General features: G+C 49.8%; 1 protein-coding gene across 1 annotated transcript; it reads left to right on the top strand.

Moving 5' to 3' along the window:
• The first annotated feature begins 180 nt into the window (after positions 1-180).
• SLC9A6 (solute carrier family 9 member A6) lies at positions 181-26,069 on the top strand. Its single transcript, XM_072876652.1, has 16 exons — positions 181-493; positions 6,966-7,165; positions 7,541-7,618; positions 8,282-8,358; positions 9,330-9,442; positions 12,225-12,330; positions 15,948-16,089; positions 16,320-16,425; positions 16,652-16,740; positions 16,955-17,068; positions 18,664-18,775; positions 19,226-19,379; positions 19,559-19,589; positions 20,831-20,910; positions 21,523-21,628; positions 22,678-26,069. The coding sequence occupies exons 1-16, from the start codon at positions 232-234 to the stop codon at positions 22,951-22,953; spliced, it is 2,046 nt and encodes a 681-aa protein (XP_072732753.1). The 5' UTR covers positions 181-231; the 3' UTR covers positions 22,954-26,069.
• Positions 26,070-26,326: the final 257 nt, after the last annotated feature.

The raw sequence follows: 26,326 nt of genomic DNA, 5'->3' as shown, positions 1-26,326 counted from the left end.
CGAGCTTCCCGCCGCCTTCGCACCCCGCCCCGTCCGCCCCCGCTCTTCTCCTTTGCTGGCTTGAAAAAAAGCCCCTTTTCCCCACCGCAACCCCCTCCCCGGCCCGGCGGCACCGCTCTCCCGCCCCAGCCCCGTCCCTATCCGGGCTCCCGGCAGCGCTGTCCCCGCCCCGCGGCGCCTGCGCCCAGCGCCGCTTCCTGGTGGCGGCGGGGCCGGGCCGGTACCGGGGCGATGGCGGGGCCGGGGCCGGTGCTGGCGGCGGCGGCGGGGCTGTGGGCGCGGGGGACGGCGGGCGGGGAGGTGTCGGCGGCGCGTCCCGGGGCGCTGGAGGAGGAGATCGTGTCGGAGAAGGCGGCGGAGGAGAGCCACCGGCAGGACAGCGCCAACCTGCTCGTCTTCATCCTGCTGCTCACCCTCACCATCCTCACCATCTGGCTCTTCAAGCACCGCCGCGCCCGCTTCCTCCACGAGACCGGCCTCGCCATGATCTACGGTGAGGGGCGCGGGCACCCCCACGCAGGCCCCCCCCCCCCGCACCCCCCCTCCATGGGAAGCCCGTGCGGCGAGGGAAGAGCGGGAGCGGCAGCGAGTGCCGCCCGCCCTGCCCCGAGCACTGGGAGCCCCATCCAAACCAGTGTGCTGGGCCAACTGGAGCGCCCGGGTTGGCACCCAGCCGCCCGCTTGCATGGCAGCACCGTCCCCTGCGAGTCGCGGGGCATGGCTCTGCCCCCCCGCACCCCCTCCCTGGCAGCCCCACGGCGGCCAGAGGATGCTGCGAGTGCGGGCGCCGGCAGCCGGGACAGGCACCCCGCCATTCCCTTCTTCGGTGCCTGGTGGCCCCTTGCCGAGGGGCTACGGCAGGGCTCGTTTCGTGGACATCCGCGTGGGCGAAGGGGTGCGGGGATCCGGGGGGACACGCCGCATCCCCTCCCACATGCGGCCGGATGCTCCCGTCTCGCTGGGACGGCCGCGCTGCGCGTCCCATCCCAGCTCACCCCGTGCTGGCCGTTATCTGGGTGTTGCTGGAGGGAGGATTTGTTGTTTTTGTAACCCTAGATATCGAGGGCTCTTGAGGGCAGCATTACTCCGAAATCTTTGGCAATGAGGAACTGGTTGGATTTTCCCAGGCGGCCTCGCAGGGCAGCTGCAGCACGAGTGGAGCTGGTGGGGTCAGGGGATACCACATGCCAAGCAGCCTCAAAACCACGTCACCGAGCACCAGCAAGTCCCACTTGGAGGCTGAGAGTGGCAAGTCCCACTGCTCCAGGGCTGAGAGCGGGGAGTCGGGGCAGCATAGACCAGGATTTGCACTGGTCGGGAGCCTTGCATCCCACACGCTGGGGCCAGAGGTTGTGTTTCCGCCCTATGTTTAGAGCACCTGAATTTCCAGAAGCTGTCCAAGAAGAGTGGAGAGGCCATTTGGGGTGATGCTCCCACTCTTTGCTGTGCTCAGGGACCCACAGGGCCAGCAGCCTTACGTCCTGCTGCTCGGGGACCTGTGTGCACGAGCTCCTACTTTTCGGCTTCCTCCTCCTGCTGTGACAGGACCTCACGGTGACATGCCCCACATGTGTTCCCACAAGAAGTGGAGCGAGGCTGTGGGTCAGGGGAGCAGGTCTGTAGCTGGTTAGATTTTAATGGTGGCCTGTGATTTACTGAGGTGACGTGGCCTCGTGAAGTGGCCGGAAGCATTGTATAGAGATGCCATACATGGTTCTGCCTGGGTTATCTAGCATGACTTGGAATTCAAAGTAGGACTGGGAGTTGTGCTGGAGGAGTGATTAACGCAGCCACGGATCCTTATCTAGACAAGATTTGTTGAGTTTAGGATTGAAAAGGTGTCTTCTGCTGAGCGCTGCGGTTAGTGTATCTTCCTTGTGCTGTCCTTGCCCTTGCTGGTTGTGGGTGGTGTGTGACCAAGCTTGGTCAGAGCCGCAACGTGGCCGATCCCCCGCCCAGCAGAAAGCTTTGCTCTGAAGGCTGTGACTTGACCCGTTTGGGCCGCTGGCTTTTGTGATCCTAAGTTTCAGTCAATTGGAAATGTCCTTCCAGACGAAAGGGTGGAGACACTTGCGTCAGCCCAGAGGCACAAAGTACTGGTGTGCCTTTTCAGATTCCTGCAAGCCACCGCTGAGGCGGGTGCAGGCACTGCTGACCTCCTGCCCGGGGCAGGGGTGGTCACCTCCCCACGACGGGAGCTGTGCTGTGGGAGCACGTGCTTCCAGCATGGAAGGTCTTCCTTCTCCTGCTGCCCCGGAGCTCGCCGACACGTGGAATTTCTATTCCTTTCATGCTTTCAAACTTGCCCTTAACCTTGTTCTTCTTCTCCTGGAGTTTTCTTCTTCTTGGTCCTCTGTTCTCCCTGATCCACCTGAGTGCTCCCCTTGTTCTCAGAGGACAACCCGGGTCGTTTCGGTCTCCTGCCGATCTGTAAAACGCATCTTTTCTGTCTGCTCTTTTGCAGACTGTGCTTAGAGAATTGCTGGTGAAATTGGTAACGTCACCTGTCTGGTCATGCAGAAAATCCCGAGTTTTTCCCTGCTATCAAGGCTTTTGGCATTTGCGTCTCAGGCTGTGACAGCTGCCATAGGAAAAGGGATGTATAATTTCTCAAGGAGTGGTGAGATGCTGTTGTTTTACAGTGACAACTTAAAACCTGCAGGGAGCAAAGCAGGAACTGCTTCTGCTTTGCTGTCCCTGGCCCCCCGCGCTGCTTCAGCCCCTGCGATGCTTTCAGCCCCGGGGAAGTCCGCTGAAAATGTGGAAGTGCTGCAGTAGGCAGGCTGTAAAACAGACCCTGAAATCTGGGGAAGAGAAGCAATTTGTAAAAGCTTGTCGTCTTCTAATTTAAAAAAAACCCCAAAACTAACAACTAAGTGAAACAAAACTTTTGCATACATCTCTTCTTGCTGAAATACATCAGAGTTACCTTGGTGTCTGTGTTTTTCCTGTAAGTTACAAGCTCTTGCTCCGGGTGGATTTATATCTTACAAACGACATTGTCAGTTCAGAGCTGATGTTCAAGAGCTGGGCACAGACTGGAGTAATTTCACGGTGATAGACGATAGGTGTTTAGTAGCCTCTAAGCCTCATTTCAGTGTTTAAAATGAGGTTCCCACATCTGAGGTGCTCAACATTTAGGATGATTAATTGAACAATCGTGTTTCAGTTATTCTCGGGGTCTGATGGTGGCTGTGGCGGGAGCTTCTCTAGAAGTTTAGTTTCCTTGTACTTGTTCCCACTTGGCCCCTGGATTGTGTACGTCTAAATTGCTTGTTGTCAGGATGTCTTCAGTCGCTCACTGTATTTTTCTTCCCTTTTGGTGTCCAGATTAATGCTTGCCTGGGGATCCTGTGTGCTTCCATTGTTGTTAAGTGCCTGAATGGTAATATATTAGTCTTCATTTAAAACCTTACCTCGGAAATGTTCAACAGCACCTAAAAAAAAAAAAAGCCCATGGGCTTTTGTTCTTTTTAATGAAGTTGGGAGAAATGCAATGAAAATAATCTCTTGCACTTTGCATAAAAGAACTCAATTAATTTACCAGCTTTGCCTTTAGCTTCTCTACTTCTTGCAGGCTTCGGCTGGCAGCTTCCTCGGTGTCAGGTTCCCTCCGCTCTGCTCCCTTCCAGGGCTCAGTTTTGTAAAACTTTTGGCTGCAAAAGCATGTCGATACTGGCGGAGTGGCTCACAGGTTGCTGCTAGAATGGCCCTTCAAGTGCCAAAAGAGTTTGAACCATTTCCTAAGAGACCGTCAGAACAAGGAAGACTTACGTGGTCCCCTGGGCTTGGTCCAGGTAACCTGAGCCCAGGACTGGGTTTGGTGTCTGAAAAAACTTGGCATCTGAGTCAGGTTTGTCCCAGGTGCCTCCAGCAAGCATCTTAGGTGGGGAGCGTTGATTAGAGATCCACCGTTGGGCAGGAGGGGCTGGTGGTGGGGTCATCTTAATGTTGGCAGAGTAATTGGCTTTAAGCAGAGTGGCAGCATGCTTTCCCTGCAAGTAAGTCTGATGGTATCTCAGCGTCGGGAGCTGCTGGCATGTTGCTGGCATGTTGCTGGCTGGTTCACACACCAAGAGCTCTTTGTGTGGATGTGTATTTGCACGTGGGTGTCTTTTCCTACCAAGGTCCGGAGAGCTCTGGGAGCCTCCCAGGCAGTGTGTTACAGGGCAAGATAAAATGCCTGATTTTTGGGGCCCCAAGCGCAGCACTCTTGTCAGATATTGTAGGTTTATACGTCCCTTTTCCCTTATCCAATTCCTGGCCAGAGTGGGAATTCGGCTGCGGCAGGCACGTGGGGCCGGGAACAGCTGCCTGGGTAAGCGAGACGGCGAGGACGGGCAGGGGTGCTATCAGATGTAGCGCTGCTTTGGGAAGGGGATTAAGAGTGGAGAGGCGGGTGAGTCAGGATCCTTTCTGAATTCCCAGCAGCGACGTCTGTCTGTCCCTCCTGCCTCTCATCTCAAAGCGCTGAGCCTGGGCATTTAAAGGGATCACTGGATGGGTTTCCAGCTGAGAAAAGACAGGCAGCTGCTGCTGCTGGAGGTTTCTGACTCCCACGTGAAGTTTTAGAATCAACTTTCTTTTTTTTAAAAAGACTTTTTAAAAGCCACCTCAGGTAGCTCTGGAGGGCTGCAGAGCACGGTGTCCCTGGTGCTGCCTGCTTCGTAGGAGTGGAGGAGCAGTTGCAAGGGCAGGGGTAAATGAGCTCTCCAGTCTGGCTTTCCTCCCTTTCATTTAAATTCTCACTGTAACTGTTTAAAGCTGCTTAATAGTCATAAGCTGATGTAAATAACCCTCTGAAGCTCACTTTATCCCAGTGAAGAGTTTTGCTTGTCTCCCATGGTACCTCGGGGCTCATCATCTTCTGGGTGAAAGGAAACCTGGGTGTTTTGTCCTGATGCTGTGGTGCCATGCACCCCCGCCCCCGCCACACACTCATGCAAATACGTGCTGTGGCATCTCAGTGTTCTTGATGTCCTTGCCTTCATTTCCGTACTTTTATTTCCAGAACATTGGAAGATCACAGGAACAAAGAGGCTAGCAGAAAAGTAAGCAAAAGGACTCCTCTTTGGCGTCCCCTCTTAGTGATGCTGGTGGGAAAGCAGCTGTCAGATGCTCTGCACAGTGTGACATTCCCTGAAGCAGCTCTCCTTGCTGGAGCTGACCGAGCCTGGCTGTGCACTGAGGGGGACCTTTTCTGCTACTGTCGGGGCGATTCTGAGCCAACAGTGCAGTGCAGGGTAAAGTCCAAAGCATGTGGTGAGCACATGGTCGACTGTACATGGCTTAAAAGCATCGGTAGCTTTGCAAGAGCAGCTCAGCTGTGCTGCAGAAGTGCTGTATTTGACCAGGGACAGGGTTTTGGGTGCAGTTCCCGGGTCTGTCAGCCTGGTCCCTGAGATGAGCTACCTGTGTCACCGGTGTGGTGGGTTAGCAGCGGTGAGTCTGTTTGCGCCTGATTCTTCTGCCTCTGCTCATGGCCTGGATCTGTGCTTGGGTGGCCCTGCTGTGCTTGACATCCCCTGGGATGGGAGGTGGGGCTTTTCTTCTGGCTGTCAGCAAAATGAGCAAATCTCGTCCTGGAAAACTGCTGTCAAAGGAGGAGAAGGCAAAAAATGGGTGGCAGATTGGCAGCTGGCTGCAGGGGACGCTGTATGTGCCAGGGTCCTGCTGTCTCCCGCCTGGCCGTGGCAGAGCTCCTGCCCAGGCTCTGCTCCTGTGAGATGGTGGTGGAGGAAGAGTTTGGTGTTCCCTTTGGTTGGGGTTGTGCCCTGCCTGTAGGAAGGCACAGAGCAAGATCTTAATTAAGGCAACAGTAAAGAAGCAGGAGCGTCCTGGGAGGCAAATGGAGAAGCCTTCCGAGTGTTGCGGTCTCCATTTAGTTCCCACGTGTCTGAAAGCTTTTCATAAATGTGTGGTTCAGAGATGGGGTTAAGATCCAGGATTTCTGTGGCGGCTCAGCACTGCCTTAATCGAGTTTCCAAACCCTTTTGTGCTGAAGGCTACGTGGAAAGGTAGGGACATCTCTCCTCCCCAGCCTGCAGATGTCAAAAAGCTTTGCCAGGAGAGCACTCGGCACACCGTGTGGGTAAGAAGGAGCCGGAGGAGCCTGCACTCTGTGAATGCCATTAATCTGGATGTGAGACCTCAGAGTGCAGCTCATCAGCTGTGCTGCAAACGAAAAGGGCCGTATAAATTGCTGACTTGCAAATTAACCCCACGATACTCCTGCGCAGCAGCTGAGCCAGAGGCAGCCACGGGGCTGCCCTGGGGCTGCTGCTCGTGGTGCAGAGCTGAAGCTTGCAGGGGGCGAGGAGCAGACCCGGGTGGTTGGCCTGGATTGGGAAACTTTCATGATTTTTATTAAATGGGGATCGCTGCTGTGTGCTGCGAAAGCTCCCTGGTGCGGGAGGAGGCTGTATTGTGCTGCAGCGTCTTATGAAGGATGCTCACCATCCTCAAAGTGTTCGTGATGGTTGCTTGGTACCTTTTTTGATCCCCTACAAAAATGAAGGGTTTCCTGTATTTCTGTAGTGGCAAAACATGATGCCGTCAGGTTTCCAGGTGCAACGTGCATAGTTTGGGCACACGTGAGCAGCGCATTGCCTGGGTCCCCAGCTATGTGCCAGCAATGCCAGGGTGCTCACCCTAAGAAAACTAGTGTGCTGTCCATGTCGGCTGTTCGCTGCACTAGAGCGAGGGTCTGACTGATTGCTGGGTAATTAAAAGTCTGCAGGACCAGTCCATGCCTGTATTAGTCCGCATGAGCATGGAGCATTTGCATGGCTCATGGGAGGATGCGGATGGTTTAATATCACTCAGGCAATTACTTGGATGGTGGTTGTGCTCAGCAGCTGAGCAGAGGGTCAGGATCCTGGTGTGCCTGATGCTGAATCCATGCTCAAAGAGATCGTCCCGGGAATTTTCTGTGGCTTGTCTCACTGCTGCATGTCCCTCCCCAGGGGTCCTGGTCGGCGTGGTCCTGCGCTACGGCATCCACGTCCCCAGCGACGTCAACAACGTGACACTGAGCTGCCAAGTGCAGACCAGTCCCGCCACGCTGCTGGTGAACGTCAGTGGAAAGTACTACGAGTACACCCTGAAGGGGGAAATCAGCGCCCAGGAGCTCAATAATGTCCAGGATAATGAGATGCTGAGAAAGGTAAGGGAGTCGGTGACTGGAGAGGGGAGCGATGCTCCCCACTCCCTCCATGGGGACGGTCCTGTATCTGCTGATTAAGTGATTTTTTTTTTTTTTTTTAAAACTTTGGTCAGATTGTGATCAGCTATAAATTGTAAGTTGAATGCAATGTAATGAAACTCTAGTTTCAGCTGATCTTAATTTAAGCTGTTTAGACTCCGAGCTGTGTCTCCCAAAGATCCTGAACACATCCTCAGCATTCACCTGACAGCATTTCATCTGGCGGGGTACAGGGTTTCTTCCATATATTTTATATGACATTCTTATCTCTGTTTTGTCTTGCAAAGTCTTAACAAACCATTTTACTGTTGGTTTTTTTTTTTTTTTCCTTAACAGGTGACTTTTGATCCTGAAGTATTTTTCAACATTTTGCTTCCTCCAATTATATTTTATGCAGGCTACAGCTTGAAAAGGGTACGTGCCTTTACAGCGCCTACGTTTTTAGTTCCTCTGCCTCCAGAGCATTTTTAGTACTTGAGAGTGCTTTAATGCTTGCTCAACAGGCCAAGGCTGTGGAGCTGGGTACGGTTTTCCCCAGTACATGCAGGATTGTAGGAAGCAGGGCTGAGAGTGCCCCAGTCAGTCTCGTCTGTCCCTCTGCCCTGGGAAGGGTCAGTGATTTCAACCATTTCCAGCACGGGTTTGCGCAGGGGTTTTTGAGGTCAGCTGGGCCATTTCAGCCATCCTTACTTTCAGAACACATAGGAGGGTGGGAAGGTTTTAGAAAGCAGGAGGTCTCCAAAATGCTGATTTGGAAGGAGAGGAAAATGATCCTGTTTAGCCTGTGGGAGAAGGAAGGAGGAATGCTGCAGCATTAGGAAATCAGTTCCCAGGACTCAGAACAGCACCTTATTAAATACACGGGTACAAGAAAATGATATGTTCATGTTTATGGATGCTGCATTAACGTCTGGCAGTGTACACCATTGTGCTGGGCACCGTTCTGCCGTGCTTGTCCAGCTCATGGTGTTTGAGCTAGGTGCAAGCTGCTACGGACACTGCGTGGGTGCCTGTGCGGGCTTGAAATAAATTGTTAGCAAAATATAATTCAGTTGTTTTTTTTTCTTCTCCTTCTAGAGGCACTTCTTCAGAAACTTGGGATCCATCCTAGCATACGCTTTTCTCGGCACTGCAATTTCCTGCCTGGTGATCGGGTGAGTAGCTGGAGCTGGTCTGGTTCTTCCGTGGGGTTTGAGCTGTGCTTGGAGACAGTGCTCTGAGCCCGGACCTGTGGCTGCTAATCCCATCCCTGAAAGACCACACAGGCTCTCTGCTACTGCTGCTCAGCAGCAGCTGTTTGCTGTTGCTGTACTATTTACTGTTCAAACTTTCGCTCTGTGGACAGGGTGATTGCCGTCTAATTGCATAGTGCTTTCTCAGCATCCCATACAGAATAGTTATATACATGGCAAGGAAAGTTTCACACTTCTGTGAAGATTGTCTTGAAAAAACAGGCAGTAACTTCACATTATTGAAAGCACAGCCCTAACAAGCGTGAGACACAGGAGGGGCAGGATCGTAAACACGTGTCCTGTCCTTACTTGCTGGAAGCAGGTGCCTAGCGAGCACAGATTGTGTATCAGATATTTATCCCTGCGTGCAGAGGAAGCTAGATGATTCCTGCTCTGAATAGTAACACGCAGGCTGGCGCAGGGTGTTTTCCACTGGAGAGTCTGGTGGATTCAAGCAAACTCAGCATCCGCATTATCTGTTCCTCGCTGAAAGTTTTGGCCATTTCAAAGTCAGGCCAAGGTTATCCCACTGCAACATGCTAATGTGAAACGCTGCAAAATGATCGCAAGACGCCACGAGCCTGGATGCTGCTTTTCTTTAGTGGTGTTATGCTTGTGGAGGATTTTTGGTCCCGGTTCCTCACCGGTGCCGTGTTTGTGGTCTGGTGCAGCCGGTGCTTTGGTGTGCGTGGTCTGGCGCTTGCCTCTGAGACCATGGCCCCGGCACTTGCCTTCCAAACCAGGCTCAGCTCATCCACTACAGTTCTTCAGTGTTCTGGCATTTGGATAACTTTAGGGGTTAATCTTTAGGGGCAAATTCAGGGGAATTGAGCCCATTTGAATGTCATTTTCATTCACTGCAGAGATGAATAATTGCCTCTTCTAATCACCAGCTCTGTCGTGTATGGCTGTGTGGCACTGATGAAAGTCACTGGGCAGCTCGGGGGAGACTTCTACTTCACTGACTGCCTCCTGTTCGGTGCCATCGTATCGGCAACTGACCCAGGTATGTTAGATGGTTATTTTCCTCCTCATTTTACCCATTTGATGTGTTTTGAGTTGTGGTGAAGAGGGGAAGAAAGTCTGAACCCTGTGGAAGTTCCCTCTTTCTGAATTTTGGAGTTTATTTGCAACATTCCTAGAGGTCAAATTTGTCTCCATGCCTTCTTATTTCCTTCCAGTTATGTATACCTTCCAAACCTCTGCTTCCTAAGTCTTTGTTCGCAGTGAAGTCCTAGCAATCTCTCTCTTGACTTCGCTGGGTTTTGGGACAGGTCCGCTGTGTTTCTGCCATCCTGTGCCAGTGGCTAATGCAGAACAAGATGTGTAATGTGGGGAGGGTTCAGTTGATAGTTTTAGTTTAGCTGATTTCCATTTGGGTGGGATTTTGGAAGGTGCTAATTTAATTGAAAGTTGATCTTAGTGAGCAGTACTGAGGACAGTAGTGACAGCTTGGTCTGCTGAAGCACTTTGTAAATCAAAACTATGATAAACATGTCTTGTCCAACTGAATTTCACTTTGTTCATGATTACTTTTACATGGTAGCTGTTCAGTTGCGTGTTCCAGCTTCACCTAAAAACACAGGACCGCAGAAAGGCCTCTCCTTCCTCCTGCCCTTTGCTGAACAGGGCTTGAATTTCTTCCTTTGCAGCCTGGCTGCTACATTTGAGACCAGCGTGGTGGGACTGGGGTTTGGCAGCGTTGTGTTGTGTCCCCCCTTGCCCCCCCCCCCTTCCCCCCCCAGTAGCTTTGAGGGATCCTTTTAAATGCAGATATCGGTCAGTTTTGCATGGAAGGGAGAGATTGCATGCCTGGATAAGGCAAGTCTTCTGCCCTTTTGAAACAAGTGCCTGTGGCTGTCTTTCCAGATGAATTGGGACTTTTACCTGCTCATCTTAACAATGAGTCATTTCTGTTTTCAAAGGCAAAATGAGGAGCATTGTGTGTATATGCATATATGCAAGAGTAATGCTGCAGAACATAACCTGCAGCACAACGTGGCAGTAGCCACATCTGTCTGCCAGGTGGAGATGCGAGATGTGCATTCTCCATGAGTTTTTAATAATTTATTTTTTATGTTTCCCTAAGATTTTCCAGCTATTGGTGTGGCTATTACTGCTGATATTTTTATTTAAAAAAACCCCAAAACCTTAAAAAATAAGGTAAAATGATTTCCCAGCTTCTCCGAACGTGTCTTGGGTGGATGTGCGTTCAGGCCACTGCTTCCTTTAGTGGGGAGCTGTTCCCATGTAGCTGCGAGGTCAAGCATCCTCCCTGTAACTTGGCCAGAGTGTTGACATCGAGCAGGGGGCACCTTTGCAAAGCGGGGAGCACCTCACAGACGTGATGGTGATGTGGTAGATCTGATGGCAGATGGGCAGAGGCCAGGCAAGGACCGTAGGTAAAAGTAATGCTTAGAAATGCTGCAGATGAGCTGTTGGCGTTGTGTCCCTTCTTCAGGCTTCGAAATAGGAACAAGATTTCACACTTAAAAATGGAGCATTTCCCTGTGCATAAAGGGGTTAAACCCCTTCAGTGTGCACAGATGAGTCCCTGAATGCTGTTTTAAAGGACTTTCACAGAAGTTGATTGAATTAGCTCAGCCCTCTGCAGCAGCCTGAGCTGTGCATGGTGCACCATGTGTTACATCTTGCTTGCTTTAGATGTTGTGATGTTTTTGCAAGGCTGATACGCAAAACCTGCTGCATTTTCACAGAATCACAGAATCGTATAGGTTGGAAAAGACCTTTAAGATCATCGAGTCCAACTGTAAACCTAACACTACCAAGACCACCACTACACCATGTCCCTAAGCACCTCATCCAAACGTCTTTTAAATACCTCCAGGGATGGCGACTCAACCACTTCCCTGGGCAGCCGGTTCCAATGCTTGATAACCCTTTCAGTGAAGTAAAATTTCCCAATATCCAGTCTAAACCTCCCCTGGCACAACCTGAGGCCATTTCCTCTCGTCCTATCACTTGTTACCTGGGAGAAGAGACCGACCCCCACCTCTCTACAACCTCCTTTCAGGTAGTTGTAGGGAGCGATAAGGTCTCCCCTCAGCCTCCTTTTCTCCAGGCTTCATTATCTTCTTGGATTTTCATTGAAAATCTTCTTGGATTTTCATTATCTTCTTGGAGCTGCTGGATCACGGAAGGGCTTGAGGGTACTCTGATCTCTGCCACATGGCCATAAATCACAAGAAACCCCCAGGTGGGGTTTGAGCCAATGCCTGGCTTTTTCCAGTTAGGTCTGAAATGTTCACACATCTGTGCTGGCACTTCCAGTGTGTTAACCTGTGTTGAATCTGAGGATTTCTCTCAGAGTATCAGGAATGGAAGGAAAAGACAGCCATCGTCATGGACAAGCCTGCATCCTCCTGGCCTTCTGCAGGTGGAGGAAGGCTCTCCCTGATGCTCTGAGCTAACGGCATCCCAAAAGCTGGGTGGCTAATGTCAGTGTGGTACTGTGGTCCAGCCCACGAGCTCAGGCCCTCAGGAAGCTCAGAGCAGAGTTTGCTTATGTCTGCCAGCAAAAGACTTAATAGACCTAATGCCCAGGATGTGTTTTAGTAAAAGGAGGAGGAGGGAAATGATAAAGCAAATCCAAATCTGAAAGGGCAGAAGGAAGACTATCAGAGTGAGCACGAGGGGCAGCTGGCACCATCGCAGCAGAGTGGCAGAGATGTGCAGGAAGGCAGCTTTCTAAAAAGGGGTGTTTTGTCTTTGATTACACCAAAATAACGGCACGGTTTTGAATGTCTCTCTATTTTTCTATTTGTCAGTGACTGTTCTTGCCATATTCCATGAACTCCAGGTTGATGTTGAGCTGTATGCCCTTCTCTTTGGCGAAAGCGTCCTCAATGATGCCGTTGCCATAGTGCTGTCTTCGTAAGTGTGTTCTGTTTTTATTTTTAATTGTTATGTATGTTACATGTCAGGTGTTGGGGGGAGCCACTCGGCCTTGCTCCTGTAAAATAGGAGCACTGGTATTTGCAAGAGCAGAGTTTTGTATTAAGTGTCCCCAAAAGCTGCGGTGACCTTCTGATGCATATCCTCATTGCAGACCACAGCTTAGGATTGTGGTCGTCCTTACAGCTTCCCCCTGCATGATGGATAGTTTTGTTTTGCTTTTATGGCCGGTTGACCCAGCCTGAAGGAAGTTTTTATGTCCCTCTGAAATGGGAAAAGCATCGTGTCTGCTTTTCAGCCACAGGATCCCACTGAAACCCCTTGCTGATGGCTTTGCTCCTACCTGTCTTCCTTCCCATCCACAAATACCTGCGTTTGTTTAGGTGGAAATAGTTGGTAAAACAGCTGTTTCCTTTTTCTCCCCACTTTCGGTGCATCAAGAAGATGGTATTTCTTACAGCCAGAGTTAATGCTCTGGACTGAAAACATGGGAAACTTGCTGGCTTTCTAAAGAATGTTTTATATTCTTTAATATTTTATGTCCTCTGCACGTAGGACGTATTTTATCTGCATTTTCACTGTGTTGTCATCATGGGAATTTGTTTGGAAATACATAATATCTGCAATGGTGACAGGTTAACGTATAGCTAAGACTAATGCAGAAAATATTTCTGGAATACTTGTCACTCTGGCATGCTGGTTGCGTGGGTTTTACTGAGGTGGAGGCAGCAAGTAACATATTGTGAGCTGCATATTGCCACCTGCATGAGTTGTATTTACTGAATTGAACGTTTCTGTTGAGGTTTCTGGAACTGTTTGTATTGCTTGCTCTGGCTTTTAATGCTGCATGTGTCACTGCTGGTGTGAGAGTAAATGCTGCACAGCCAGGTCATGTTTAAGAAGTGATCCTGAGTGGGGAGGAGATGGAGTCTTCCAGCCTCTGCTGGGAGGTTCTGGGTGGGAGTGGACGGGTTCAGCATCAGAGTAATGACATTTGTGGTGAGTCTCCGCACACGTAGGGGACTGCAGTGTGCACAAGTTTGCCTCTTGCACTGTTTCAGCACCAGCTTCGTAGCTGTGGCTCTGGTTTCCTGCCTTCCTCTTTCCACAAGCCGAGTTCAATCCACCCCCCCTTCCCCGAAATAAGATAATTTGCACCAAAACAGCAGCTCTGAGCTGCAGTCAGCAGCTATTTTGCCGCAAGGCTTTTGTACGGACCGGCCCAGCAGCATTCTGACTTCTCAAGGGCTTCTCAGCAGTTAAGCTGTACCTGTTTTAAAGCTTGCTGTGGTCTTTGTCTTCACAGTCACCATAAGCAGCATAAGGCAGCCCTGGGCAGCACGGCGGGTATCGGTTGGTGCGAGTGTCTCAAGGACAGCCTTGAGTCACCTGAACACAACCACAGCTTGGGTGCAAGGTGGAGGTGAGGGCCTCTTGCTCCAGGGAGGAGAGCTCCTCTGAGAGCAGTCCAGAGCTCCTTTTCATGGTTCCCCTTTTTTAAATTTAGTTTGGCATTTGCCATTTTCACAGCAGGGGCATAAGTGGGGGAACCGCATGGCGACGGTTCTGCTCCCACAAGCAGAAGACCTGCTCCCCAGTTAGGAGATGCAGGGGTGAGTTGGGAAGATGGGGAATCGGGTGGTTTCTGGGTGGGTGGGCTGTGTGGATGCTGCTGCCGGGGTGACAGCTGGTGGTGGGTGCTGCCTCGTCCCAAGGGGTAAAGAAGGGCTCCAGCCACGGCCGGCCCCGAGAAGTGCCGTCGGCTCCTTGTACATGGTGCAAGCGAGCGCTGTGGGCACCGTCTCCGCGCCGGGGGAGGATGAGGAGCCGGGGGCTGGTGCTGCCCCAGCCTGGGACTCCTCCATGGTTTCTGCCAGGAGCTCGGGCCCCCCGAGGCTCCTCTCCTCCCTGCTTTCAGTCCCGGACAAATGTCCATTCCCATGCTTGGGGGGCAGGATCTGTGCCTTTCTGTTCCTGCCTCGTGCTATCCTGGCCTGGCCTGGCTTGGCGGCAGGGAACTGGTTGCAGGACGAAGAGGAATTGAACCCAGAACCGAAAGCCAGTGGGCGGTGAGGTGCTGGGGCTGCGGTTCATGAGCAGGGGGGTAAATGCAGCCACAGGATCTCTACCTGCTTCTACCAAAGGGAGGTTTCACAGGGGCTAAATGCCACAGGGAGCCCCATGGGCAGGGACAGGGGAAATAAAGCACACAAAGGGCAGCTGGCAATAATGTCTTATTATCGATGCAAAAAGCAAAACCAGAAGGAAAACTGTAGTGGGTTAAAACACAAAACCAACATCCAAACAGTTGGTTATGGAGGGGAAACGAAGCCAGTCTGGATTTAAAAAAAAAAACCAAAAAACAAAACCCCAAACCCCAGAATAAGAGCACATTGCTGAATGGGAAGTAGAGGATGGGATTGACAAAAGAAATTAAATCACAGGGAGAGATCTGTGGCTTGCAGTGTAAAAGACAATGCAGAAAAATGAAATGTATTAAAAGCAGGGAAGCTTAGCAAGGGAGGTGACCTGTGGCATGTTGGAAAGGGGAGGATTGTCATTCGTGTTGCAGAAAAATGTTGGTGTGTAGTTAGGGGAGAAAGCTGCAGGATGTGTGTGCAAGGCAGTAACTTTCTGTTCCAGCATAACTGGGGAGGTTAAACAGCAAATGTTTAAAGTTCACATCCGAGAGTTTTAACAGAGCCAGCTGAGGGATTGCTAACTAGGAGGTTAATGTTTTCGGTAAGTTTACGTCGAAGAAAGCGATGTAAGAAGTTGATATTAAAATGGGATTTAGGAGATGGATAGGGGACCCCTGTATCTCAGCCTTTCCAAGTGAAACAGTGGAATGGCTGACGCAAGGCTCAGGAGTTAGGAGGGAGCAGATTCAGAGATGGGATCAGTGCAGCAGACCTATTTGCCATCTCATCACAAAGGTCTGTTGAAGTTTTGGTGGATGAAGATAATAGCATTGCTGTAGTGAACTGGCACTGTTCCGTTTGCCTTGCTACCCTGTGATACTTCACTTCAGAACTTGGAGCAGTGCAAAATCAATGTAGTGCACGTTAAATGTGGTAAAACAGCATAACTTTCAGTTCTCCAGGGGATATTCATATCAGCTGCCTCTGTGGAGTTGACAGAGAAATGTAGGCTTCCCACTTGAATGCTTTGTGGTCCCAGAGTGCCTGACTTTATAAGAGCTGCTGCCAAATCCCCAAAATACCATCATAAATGACCGACTGTCACCTAGCAAATGTATTTGCAGGAGATCATGCAGGAGATGGGCTTTGGTCTGATGCTGTCTAATATCTGGAAGGAGCAAATGCAGAGCCTTGCCTAGGAGGGGTGGATGAGCTGCAGAAAGCTGGCAAAGGGGATCCCAACATCCCTGGGACGGGGCAAGCGCGCTGCTGCTGCGTGCTGTGAACGCAGGGAGATTCCAGTGTGGGACTCAGGTTTTGTCTCTCTAATTTCTCAGGCTCAGTGTTTGCAGCAGTCGTAGCACTTTGCAGAGCTCACATAGCACTGTGGAGGTGCCTCTCCCTCCAGACTAAGGACTGGTTTGTTCTTGTGTGTGCTTTTCCTCCCTCTTTCAGTTCAATTGTTGCGTACCAGCCGGCAGGCGACAACAGCCACACGTTTGATGTCACAGCGATGTTCAAGTCCATTGGGATCTTCCTGGGTATATTCAGTGGATCTTTTGCAATGGGAGCAGCTACTGGAGTTGTGACAGCTTTAATATCCTTTTTGTTGTTTTTTTTCCCAAGTGTTTGCATAACAGCTTCTTTTTTTTGCTGCGCTGCATCTCACCCAGATGCAGCGTTTGATGATTTTTTGCCTAAATTAATGAAAAGCAGTGCCATAGCCTTTTTAGGGGCGGGCTGTGTAGCGTTGCTGTGATACACAACTGGATTTGATATGCTCTTAGCCTACAGTTTCTCTCCAAGTGGTCCTTAACCATCTGCAACGTCACCAAGTTCACCAAACTTCGGGAGTTCCCGTTGCTGGAGACTGGCTTGTTTTTCTTGATGTCCTGGAGCACGTTCCTGCTGGCTGAAGCGTGTGGCTTTACAGGCAAGCTCCAGCCCAGCCCTGCGTCTGGGACGGAGATCCGGAGGGATGATGGGCCTGTTGAGTTTTGCTTCTCCTGGTATCGATTGCAGCCGGAGCTCTCCCTCTGCTTTCAGAAGTTTAATTATTCTGGGTTCTGGGGTTATTGCATTAAGTCCCCTACACTATTGGGGTGCAGCTCAGCTCTCTCTTTGTGACTGGGAGTCTAATGTGATGTTCTGCTCCCCAGGTGTGGTGGCCGTACTATTCTGCGGGATCACGCAGGCCCATTATACCTATAACAACTTATCTACAGAGTCCCAACACAGAACTAAGCAGGTGAGAGCTCCTCAGCCTCCTTCAGCCTCTCTGAATTTCAAGCTCAGTATTTTTCCTTCCCTCTAGCCAGAATTAGGTGCATCTGTCTTTTTACAGATGGATTTTACTAGGGTTGCTTCTGCAGAAGTGTTTATTGTGTGATGGATGGGCTAACATGTTTTTCTTGTTAAACCTATGTCATGTCTAACTTGCTTTTAATTTTTTTCTCTTTCAGTTGTTTGAGCTTCTGAATTTCTTGGCAGAAAACTTCATCTTCTCCTACATGGGACTTGCACTGTTCACCTTCCAGAACCATGTCTTTAACCCTACCTTCGTGGTGGGGGCTTTCGTATCCTTTGGAGCCCATTTTATAAGACCAAAAAAGAAAGGGTGAGGTGCCTCAATTTGTGTTTTTCATTCAAATGTGTGGGGTTTTTTTTCTCAGTCAGTCTAGCTTTATTTTTAAAAGGGGATTTCTCCTGTGTAGTGGTGCCTTTGCCGGTTATTTTAAGAAGATGGAGATTATTTTCCCAGCTTTTCTGTTTTTTTTTTTTCTTCCCCCTGTCTTGTCTCCTTTCATGGGCATTCACATCAGCTGCTGCAGGGACTCGGCGTTCGATGTGAACGTGGTGCTGAAGCACCAGGCTTCGTCACGTGGCAGCGTGGCACCAGGAGTGGCTTTGCAAATGGAGACTGCCTGGTATAGCCATTTATTTCCTCTTTTCTCTGCTATTCTATTTGGTTGACCCTGAAAAAAGCCTTTTTTTCTGTCAAATAGCACAGATAAAGCTACAGTAGATGCCTCTGAATGATGTCATGAGAAAGGATTTCCCCTTCTGCAGGCTGATGCTAACAGAAACAAACTATTGGCCCTGGTATGTCTCAGAAAAACAAGGATTTTGAAGGAATTTTTTTAATCTCACAGGGAAGCCAGTTCAGATGTGCGGAATTATTTTCACCCTTTGCAATGAAGCAGGTTTATACCAATAAATAAAATGTTGTTATCTTTGCCAGTGCAGACGCATGGGTTTGCGGTGGGATCTGCTGAATTTCCCTGATGAGCTTTTTCAGGGCTGCAGTGGGGTAAAGGGAGCAAAGAGCAGGGAAATGCCATTTGGGTGGTTAGATTGAAATTTCGTGCTGTGCCTCTTCAGTAGGAACTGGCTAACTCGCTGATGAAATAGCTCATTCATGAGAGAGATCATGAAATACGTCTCTTATGCAAATTCATGATGTTCAGGAAAGAACATAAAAGCTGGAAGCATTTTCCATATTATTCAAGGCTGCGCTGAATACGGGCTCCAGGATTATTTTTGCCATCTGGGTGCTGTATTAAAAGACACAGCTTCAAAGATAAAAAGCAATATGAAGGGGCTGGTGATTCTTGTATCTCACAGGCTATGAAAACAGAAAGAGTATTAGGGTTTTTTTTTCCTTCTCAACTGCTGCTGCTTTCATTTTGCTGAATAATCTTTGGGAACGGGACTTGGCTTAAAGCTTCAAACCCAGCTGTGAAGTGTGGCGTGCCGGGGAATATCAGAGGGGTAGCTGTGGTAGCTGTGATAACTTGAGCTTCGCAGAGGACAAGTAATTCTTGGGGTGGAAAATGGACCCGGCAGGGGAGAGCATACAGTGGGAAATGGTGGTTTTTCTCTCCTCTCACTTGTCTAACCTGCCCTCTCATCATTTCCCTTGTTTATTTGTGCTTGTCTCTGTATGATATTCCTGAATTGCAATGTGTATTTTGCTTCGGTGAGGCAGTAGCATGCTCTTTCCACACTGCTGTAGCACTCAGAGCTGGGTTATTATCTTTGCATCCAGAGGACTGGCGTTTCTGAGGCTCCCCAGTGTTTCCGTCAGGTAGTAGAAATTGGCTCTGTGTGCAGAGGTGGGATGCGATGGGAGACATAGGAAGAGCAATTTCCTTAACGTGTGCAAATACAGCTTGCTATCTTCCTAGGAAGAGCTGCCAATATTTACCCACTGTCATTTTTACTGAATTTGGGGAGAAGAAATAAGATCGGAACAAATTTACAGCATATGATGATGTTTGCTGGTACGTTATCGCATCCTTGCCTCCGACTATGTGGCCCATCTGCACTTCCTTGCCCCCGAGTGCCTGGAAATATTCCTTATTCAACTCTAAATCTCTTTCGGGCAATGGCTGGAGAAGAGGCTGGGCAGGAAAGGGCTCCCTTAGGCTCGGTGGTGTGAATGCCTTGGTTTTGAGATGTAGGAGTGAGCTCCTCCTGCCCTGTGCTTGAGTGCATGGTGTGGGGCAGGAGGAGGGTTTGCCTTTCTGGACTGGGAAAGACTGGTGATAACCCCAGCTTTCACAGCGTATGCTGTGAAATCGTCACTGTTAAAGCACTGTGGTCTCCTCCTCAGAGGGACAGGACCGCACGTGGGGCAGCATGATGTAAATCCCGGGTGGGGAAGCCTGCAGTGGGGGTGGCTGCCTGTGCCATGGGCTAACACAGCTCCTCCACTGTCCCTTCCCCGGCAGGGCTGCGAGGAGCCATGGCATTCGCCTTGGCCATCCGTGACACGGCCACCTACGCCCGGCAGATGATGTTCAGCACGACGCTCCTCATCGTCTTCTTTACGGTGTGGGTTTTCGGCGGGGGCACCACGGCCATGCTGTCCTGCCTGAATATCCGGTGAGTGCGGTGTGAGTGGGGCTCTCCTGGCGCAGCACGTCCTCTCCCTCATCCCGCTCTTACGTTAAGGTGCTCGGTTTTAAGACACAAGAGGAAGAGCACGTCCTTCCCCCTGAACCACGGTGCCTACCCACTTGGCATTGCTTGCCCTAACCCTGTGCTCGTTTTCTCCTCCGCAGAGTCGGTGTGGACGCGGATCAGGAGAATGTGGTGAGTGTGGTGCCGCTGGGCAGCCTCTGTAGAGGAATTTGTGCTGTGCTCCTTGGTGCAGGGGTTACGTTGGAGACCCTGTGAATGCTCGTCTGTGCTCCACTCCCTTCCAGCTGTAGGAGGGTTTTTAGCTCCTCTGGTGAAAGAGTTTGCAGTCAGTGGGAGTCGTGGCTTTTCTGTGCTCTCTGTGGTTATAATGAGGCTTGCTTTTATTGAGTTGGAAAGAAGGGCATAGAAGTAATGCTGGACTGTTTAGTCAGTCCACATTACTGCTGCAATAGATTCATTCTCTCCCTTGCTGGGTGTGAAATAAATAGCAAAATGTGCATGACATGGAGGCTGTCTGCCTCATCCCAGCATCCAGGGCAGTACAGAAACGCCATTTACTGACTCATTTTATGTAGCATTTTCTGTCCCACTTTTACTCGTGAGTACCCTCAACCTCTCTTTTGCCCCCATGTTTCCTGTGGGCAGTTGTGGCAGCCTGGGAACCACTGACTGCACTGAGAAAAATGGTGGAGCCCTGCGGTGTTGGGAGTTTTCCTGCCTGGTAGCCCTGAGCTGTCTCGCTCGTGCATCTGCAGCCTGGTTGTGCTGTGGCTGTGGCTCTACTTGATTTCAGTGTGGGTTCTGCACCTTGGAGGTTCATTTTATTCAGAGCCATTTATTGGGCTGTTCACCTCCTGGAGAGAAAGCGTCAAATGCTAAAGGCAGCCCAGAGCCATAAATCTGAATGCCAAATTTCTGTGAAATATGTAATTGTATTCATAGTCCCCTCCAAACAGTTTTATATTTTTTCTTGGACTAAAAGGAAGCCAGGAGTCTCCATAACATGCGATTATTTGCATACAAAAATCTCAGGAGAGATTTGATGGAGGTTGGACCTGTCAGTCACTATTAAATGTGATGTCTGGATGCAGCTGCTGGCTCCAAGGCACTTTAAACCTTGAGGCCAAAAACTGGAAGGCTCTAGCAGAAAAATGGTCACTCTGTGCTTTGATACCACCTCCCTAAGGCTGTTGTACACTGCTAAATGCAGTGCTGGAAGCACCTTCGGCCTGTCACGGTGTGAATGTCCTTATACTCGCTGCAACACAAAGGTTTCTTCTGAAGAGGCAGTGGGAAGGTGTGTGTTTTCTTACGTCCCCCTGGGGATAACCCCGTGCCCTGTGGGGGCTCCTGGCCCTGATCCAGGCTGTGGCACGTTGCCTGCTGCTGCTTAATGCTTTGCTCTCCCGCAGGGCGTCCCAGAGAGCGAGAGGAGGAGTACGAAGGCAGAAAGCGCCTGGCTCTTCCGCATGTGGTACAACTTCGATCACAAGTATCCTTCAATGGCAGTCAGTGCATGCCGTGCCAAATCCTGTCTGCCTGAGCAACTCTGTTGACTTGGAGCGTTATTCTCTTCCCGCTTAGCAGAGGAGCCAGCGTTTGCTTTCCCGTCACACTGCTGATTTTTGATCTGCACCTCCTCATGTCTGTGGCTGCGAGAAATGACCATTTCCACCTACTGTTAACTGGGAATGCAGCAGTAGCTCAGTTCAAAGCTGGGCTCTCCAAGGCCGGAAGCCCAGGGGGTCCTTGATCCCTGTGGCAGGCGGGCAGGAAGGGCAGGGGGTCTTCTCGTTTGTAGCCCTCTTGCTAGATCTGTGCCCCTCCTCCCTTGCAAATGCTTGCCATGAATTAGTGGAGGAGCGATTTGCCAGGCTGAGAGGCACAGACTGATGGGACAAGTGATGCTGCTGAGCCTTTTCTTACTGGGACTGTGTCCTGGTCTGCTCATGTCTTGCTGTGTTTGGTTGCACTCACATTGCTCATCCCTATAATTTTTGTGCTTCCAGGGACCTGTGTTTATTTCCTTCCTGTGATTTCCTTGAGACACCAAGTCCCCACCAACACAACCCTATTCCTCTTTCTTCCTTAACCCTCTCTGTAGCTATCTAAAGCCTCTGCTGACGCACAGCGGTCCTCCTCTGACGACCACGCTCCCGGGGTGCTGTGGGCCTATTGCCCGGTGCCTGACGAGTCCTCAGGCGTACGAAGTGAGTCCATTGGTGTCCGTGGAGTTTGACGTGTTTACGTTTCTGCCTAGCTTTTGGATGCTGCTCTGCAGCATTGAGCTGGGAGCCTGGGGGGAGGTCAGATACTGGGGCTGACGGATGAGCTAATTCCTGTGAGCATTTTGCTTTTCCAGCTGACTGGTCATGAAGGGACTCGTGGTGTATTCATGGTGGTTCCTCAGTGACTGGCTCAAGGAAGCTGTCATAGGGAAGCTGTCATGGGTGTCCTTCCCCAGGCCCAGCTGGGAGGACACACAATTTCCCCATCATTTGCTTTCTTCCAGCCTTGCAGCCGAGCCGTTCCTGCAGCCCCTTCAGCTGCATCACTCACAACTGAAAAGGCTGCCAGCATCTGAACCAGGGCTGATTTTCTCCTGAAATGGTGAAGAGCCCTTGTTTGAGCAGCCCGGAGGAGCAGGGTGGTGACCAGCAGCTTTGGAGAGCCCGTAGGCAATGACCTCTTCTGCCATCGCTGCAGAGCCTGTGTGCATCCGTGCTCTTCGAGGAGCTGGGTTTGCTGGTCAGGTTTGGCCTCCCATGGCTCTGCAGGTGTCTGGTGCCAGCATGGCTCTCTGGCAGGGCCGCAGCACTCAGGGCATTGCCGTGCCCAGGAGACCCTTGCAGCAGCAGCTCTCTGTGGCAGGAGAGCTCTTTTCTTGCCCTGCCTGCAAAGTATCAGCATCAAGTTCCCTGCACAAAACAGAGATGGCCCTGATGGGTCAGCAATGTGATTCCTGTGGTCATGGGTATTTCAGTCCAGTCAAAGCCACTCAAAACTGCATTCCCCATGTATCTGGCTGTGGCATCAGAAAAAAGAGCTGAGAGCTCTTTTAGGCAGTCTGCAGAGAAGTTAGTGTGTTGTGTGAGTCTCCTGGGCTCGGAGATGTGTGTGTGGCACATCTGGTTATGGTCACAGTGCAGGAGAGTCTGTGATTCGGTGCCTCTATCTGCTCATTCACCGCCATCGTGCGATTTCAAACATAGCTATTCAGGAAGAGTTAAACAGCACTTTCCTCCTGTTTGTTGCCCAGAATCAAGAGCAGCTGAAGGACGATGACTCTGACCTCATTTTGAACGACGGGGACATCAGTCTGACCTATGGGGATTCCACTGTCAACACCGACTCTGTCGCATCCAGCGGCACGTCGCGGCGGTTTGTGGGAAACAGCTCTGAAGACGCACTCGATCGGGAGCTTGCTTTTGGGGACCATGAACTCGTAATCCGGGGAACGCGCCTGGTCCTTCCCATGGACGATTCAGAGCCGCCATCAAACGTCCTGGATAACGCAAGACATGGTCCAGCATAAGGTTGCTCGGTTTAATTGACAGTAATATTTGCATATATGATCAAGAAATATGTACTACCTAAAGTCTAATGCATGTCTCAAAATGTCTAAGCTGTATAAATATTATTTATATGGTGTCAGAAGAATATAAATATTCTCTGCCAAGCACTTGTAAAGAACAGGCTGCAAATTTAAGTTAAAAACTGTGTTGACTGCACTGTGTAGGGTGGAACTGTTTTAGCGTAAGAGTCTTTTGCACACAGTGAGCTGCTTTAATCTGTGATTTGACAAAGGGTTTAGTTCCCAGCGGGGTAAGTAAAGGAGCCAATTCCTTGTTCATCCTTTGAGCCTGCGAGAGGAGGGTAGGGAGGCGCTGGCGAGCAGTGGAAATCGCTTTCTATTCAGATGAGGATTGGGGTTTTTTTTGTCTCCGATCTTTGGATAGTCACATTTGAAATATCAGTGAAAAATCTGCCCACAGATCCTTTTGCCGGGCAGTGGCCGGTGATTAACTTGTTCGCTTTGTGGGAACCTAAGCTGGGACCTGGAGACTTTCTGCTTTTTAATGCCCCTCTGCCCAAGCCCTGCTATAGTGGACTAATGGCAGGCACTGGCCAAAGCTGATAGCAAGGACTGCGCGTGTCTGGCTGCTCGGATGGGAGCAGGATGGTTTGTGTCTGTAGTCATGTTTAGGAGAAGGAGGTGATCCCACAGAAACTATACCAGGTGTGCACAGATTTTAGGGCTGAATCCATCTTTGTTGTGGCTCAAGCAGCTTTCTAGAACCAGCCGTCAAATCCTCAATTGGCAACTAAATTTCATGTTTGGGAAGTGACCATGTCTTTGTGCGAGTGAATCCCTTCTCCTGCAGTCACGGATGTAGCTGAGATGTGCAGAGCTACCGCAGTTGCACGTGGGGCCGTGGAGTCCGGCCAGCCTCGAACACAAGCTTTACAGCTACAGATTGACACGGTATCTCCGGACCTCTCCAGAGGTATTGAGCATCTGGATGGTACTGAAGGGGAGTTGTCCGTCCGTCCTCCTGTATAGTAAAAAATCATTGCACTTTGTTTAACAACTCCTTAGCATGCTGTGTGTCTGTAATCCCCACCCGATCTCTCTCATGTCTCTTACCATTTAATGAGAAATGTTTGCGAGTTGATTTTTTTTTTTAAATTTTATTTTTTATTTTCCAAGGAAGAGCACAGAACAATTTACAATTTCACACTAGTGTTAAAGGATTTACTCTGTAGTTATGGGAATGGCTAGAGGTGCAGTGAAATTGTTAACCCTGACATCCTTCTTTTTCTCCTGAAAAGGGAGAATCACAGAAATTTACTGTATGTAATTTTATTGTCTATTTTAGCTGCAGTTTTGCTATACAAACCTTTCAGGGTTACCGGTGCACTCCCGTTCTGGAGTTAACCCTCTCCAGAGGGCTTAAACAGAGGTGTTTAAAAAGAGAGTATATGAAAAAGAGCCGGATGAGTCTGAGCGCTCACAGCTCCCATTAGTTTTCCTTGGAACAAACTCTGCATCTGTCAGGATCTGACCCTGAGACCTCAGAGCAGCTTCCCCATGTCTGTTTTCCCCAGCACCACCTGAGAGTTGGAGGAGACAGGAAATACTGACATTTTGAGTGTATGTGTATAGTTGAGAAAATAAATTTAAACTTTTTCTTTTTTTCATTTTCTCAGGTCTAAGTAACATTGCCTTAAATTTATGGATGTGAAACTAATTATTTTGGCAGTTTATCCCCAAGAAAATGTGTACTTTTTCCTTCTGAACAAAATGTATAAGTGTTGCCACAGGACCCCCCTAGAAGGGGGGTAGGGCTCTGTTTGTATTTAGATAGGGCATCTTCCTTGCACCGGTAAATGGCAGTCTCGCTGTTAACGTAGCTGTTGGATTAGCGCTAGCCTCTTTGTTTCCTGCTATGCAGGAATTCCATAAAGTGTGCATTTTATATGATGTCTGTAACTTAACTTCATGTGTTTAAAAAAAAAAAAAAGGAAAAAAAAAAGTAGATACCCGTTGACTTTAGGTTTACTGCATTACTTCTACATCCTGTTTTTTGTTGGTTTTGCCTTTTTGAAGAGGTATGATAAACAACTACCTCTTGTTTTTTCCTGTATAATCTGACTATGAATTCAGTTTACAAAGCTGGCACTGGTGCAGCTGGAGGTGCAGAACAGTTCTGCTCCCCTGAAAGCCCATGGTCCCATCACCAGGCCCCATGCACCGGTGCAGTGCAGGGCTCCTTCCCAGGCAATCCGCAGCTGAGGTGCAAATTTGCAGCTGAGCGCTGCGAAATGGCCACAGAGTAGTGTTTTACCATAGCCTTGGTAGCATTCCTCTTTCTCTGACCCTTTGACTTCAGTAATTTATCCACTCTCTTTAAGCTTGCCAACACATTACTGTAAGCATCAGCTTTTGACGACAGTGACAGTTCAGTTAGTACATTAAAGAAAAAAAAAGTTAACAAATGATTATTTTATGGGTTACCTGTGAACGCGTATGATCCATACATAATATAACCAGGACTGTTTTGAATAGTCTTGGTGAATGAATGAATCTAAGCTGAAATTCAGGAGTGATTTAATAAATGACTCAGATTCATCCTCAGCTGATTATTTTCTTTGTCCTGCTGCAACAGAGAATACATGAGTGCCTGGTTTTCAGACGCAGAGCCCTGATGGCTTGCGTGCTGCAGATGAAGGTAAGGGTACCTTGGAGAATTGGGCCCTGAGACCTTTTGCCAAATAGATAAGATAGCCCCGAGGAGGCAGTTTACAGCTCCCACAAAGGTTTAGAGAAGGTGCCCTTCTTCTGTAAATTGAATTTTCATGGGTTTTGCACATGAAAAAGCATTGTAGGTAAAGTTACGATTTGTACTAGTACTGTCGATTTGTGTGGTAATGACATTAACTCCGTAGCTGTGGTGTTTGTGCAGCTGATCTGTGATAGCTGATGATCACTATTGGACCTTCTGTTTACACTGACTAAATCCTTTACTGTTGCGTTGTACTGTGAAAGAAGGATTACGGGCCTATAAAAGATTTTTTTTTTTTTTTTTTCCTGGAATTGTGTGTACCGTTTCATTAATTCACACGGAAATAAATCTGTAGCAAAGTGACGACGTGCCACTTGACCTTCTCAGACTAGTTTGTTCACGGCCTTTGGCCAACGGGTAAGGCAGCAGCCATGGATGCAGATGCTGAACCCCGTGGGCTGGAGGGGCCATCCTCCCTTGCAGGAACAGGCACTGGGGAGCGGAGAGACACTGATGTCTGCTAAAAGCCGCTGCAGCTCCCGGGCTCCTCCATGAATAGCAAAACCCAGCTGGGGTAGTGCTGCTCACTCACACGGGTCCTGGGGCGGTGGGTGGACCTGT

This window comes from Ciconia boyciana, chromosome 12 (assembly GCF_034638445.1).
Source record: "Ciconia boyciana chromosome 12, ASM3463844v1, whole genome shotgun sequence".
Lineage (NCBI taxonomy): Eukaryota > Metazoa > Chordata > Aves > Ciconiiformes > Ciconiidae > Ciconia > Ciconia boyciana.
The sequence above is the reverse complement of the archived record's forward strand: the minus strand, read 5'-3'. Positions and strand labels throughout refer to the sequence as shown.

Excerpts from the sequence above, each read along its gene's own strand:
- SLC9A6 (XM_072876652.1), top strand. The coding sequence starts at position 232 with ATGGCGGGGCCGGGGCCGGTGCTGGCGGCGGCGGCGGGGCTGTGGGCG. Across the intron at positions 17,069-18,663 it reads CCTTCGTGGTGGGGGCTTTC|CTTGCTATCTTCCTAGGAAG; the intron begins GTATCCTTTGGA and ends GTGCAAATACAG. Across the intron at positions 21,629-22,677 it reads CGAGTCCTCAGGCGTACGAA|AATCAAGAGCAGCTGAAGGA; the intron begins GTGAGTCCATTG and ends TTTGTTGCCCAG.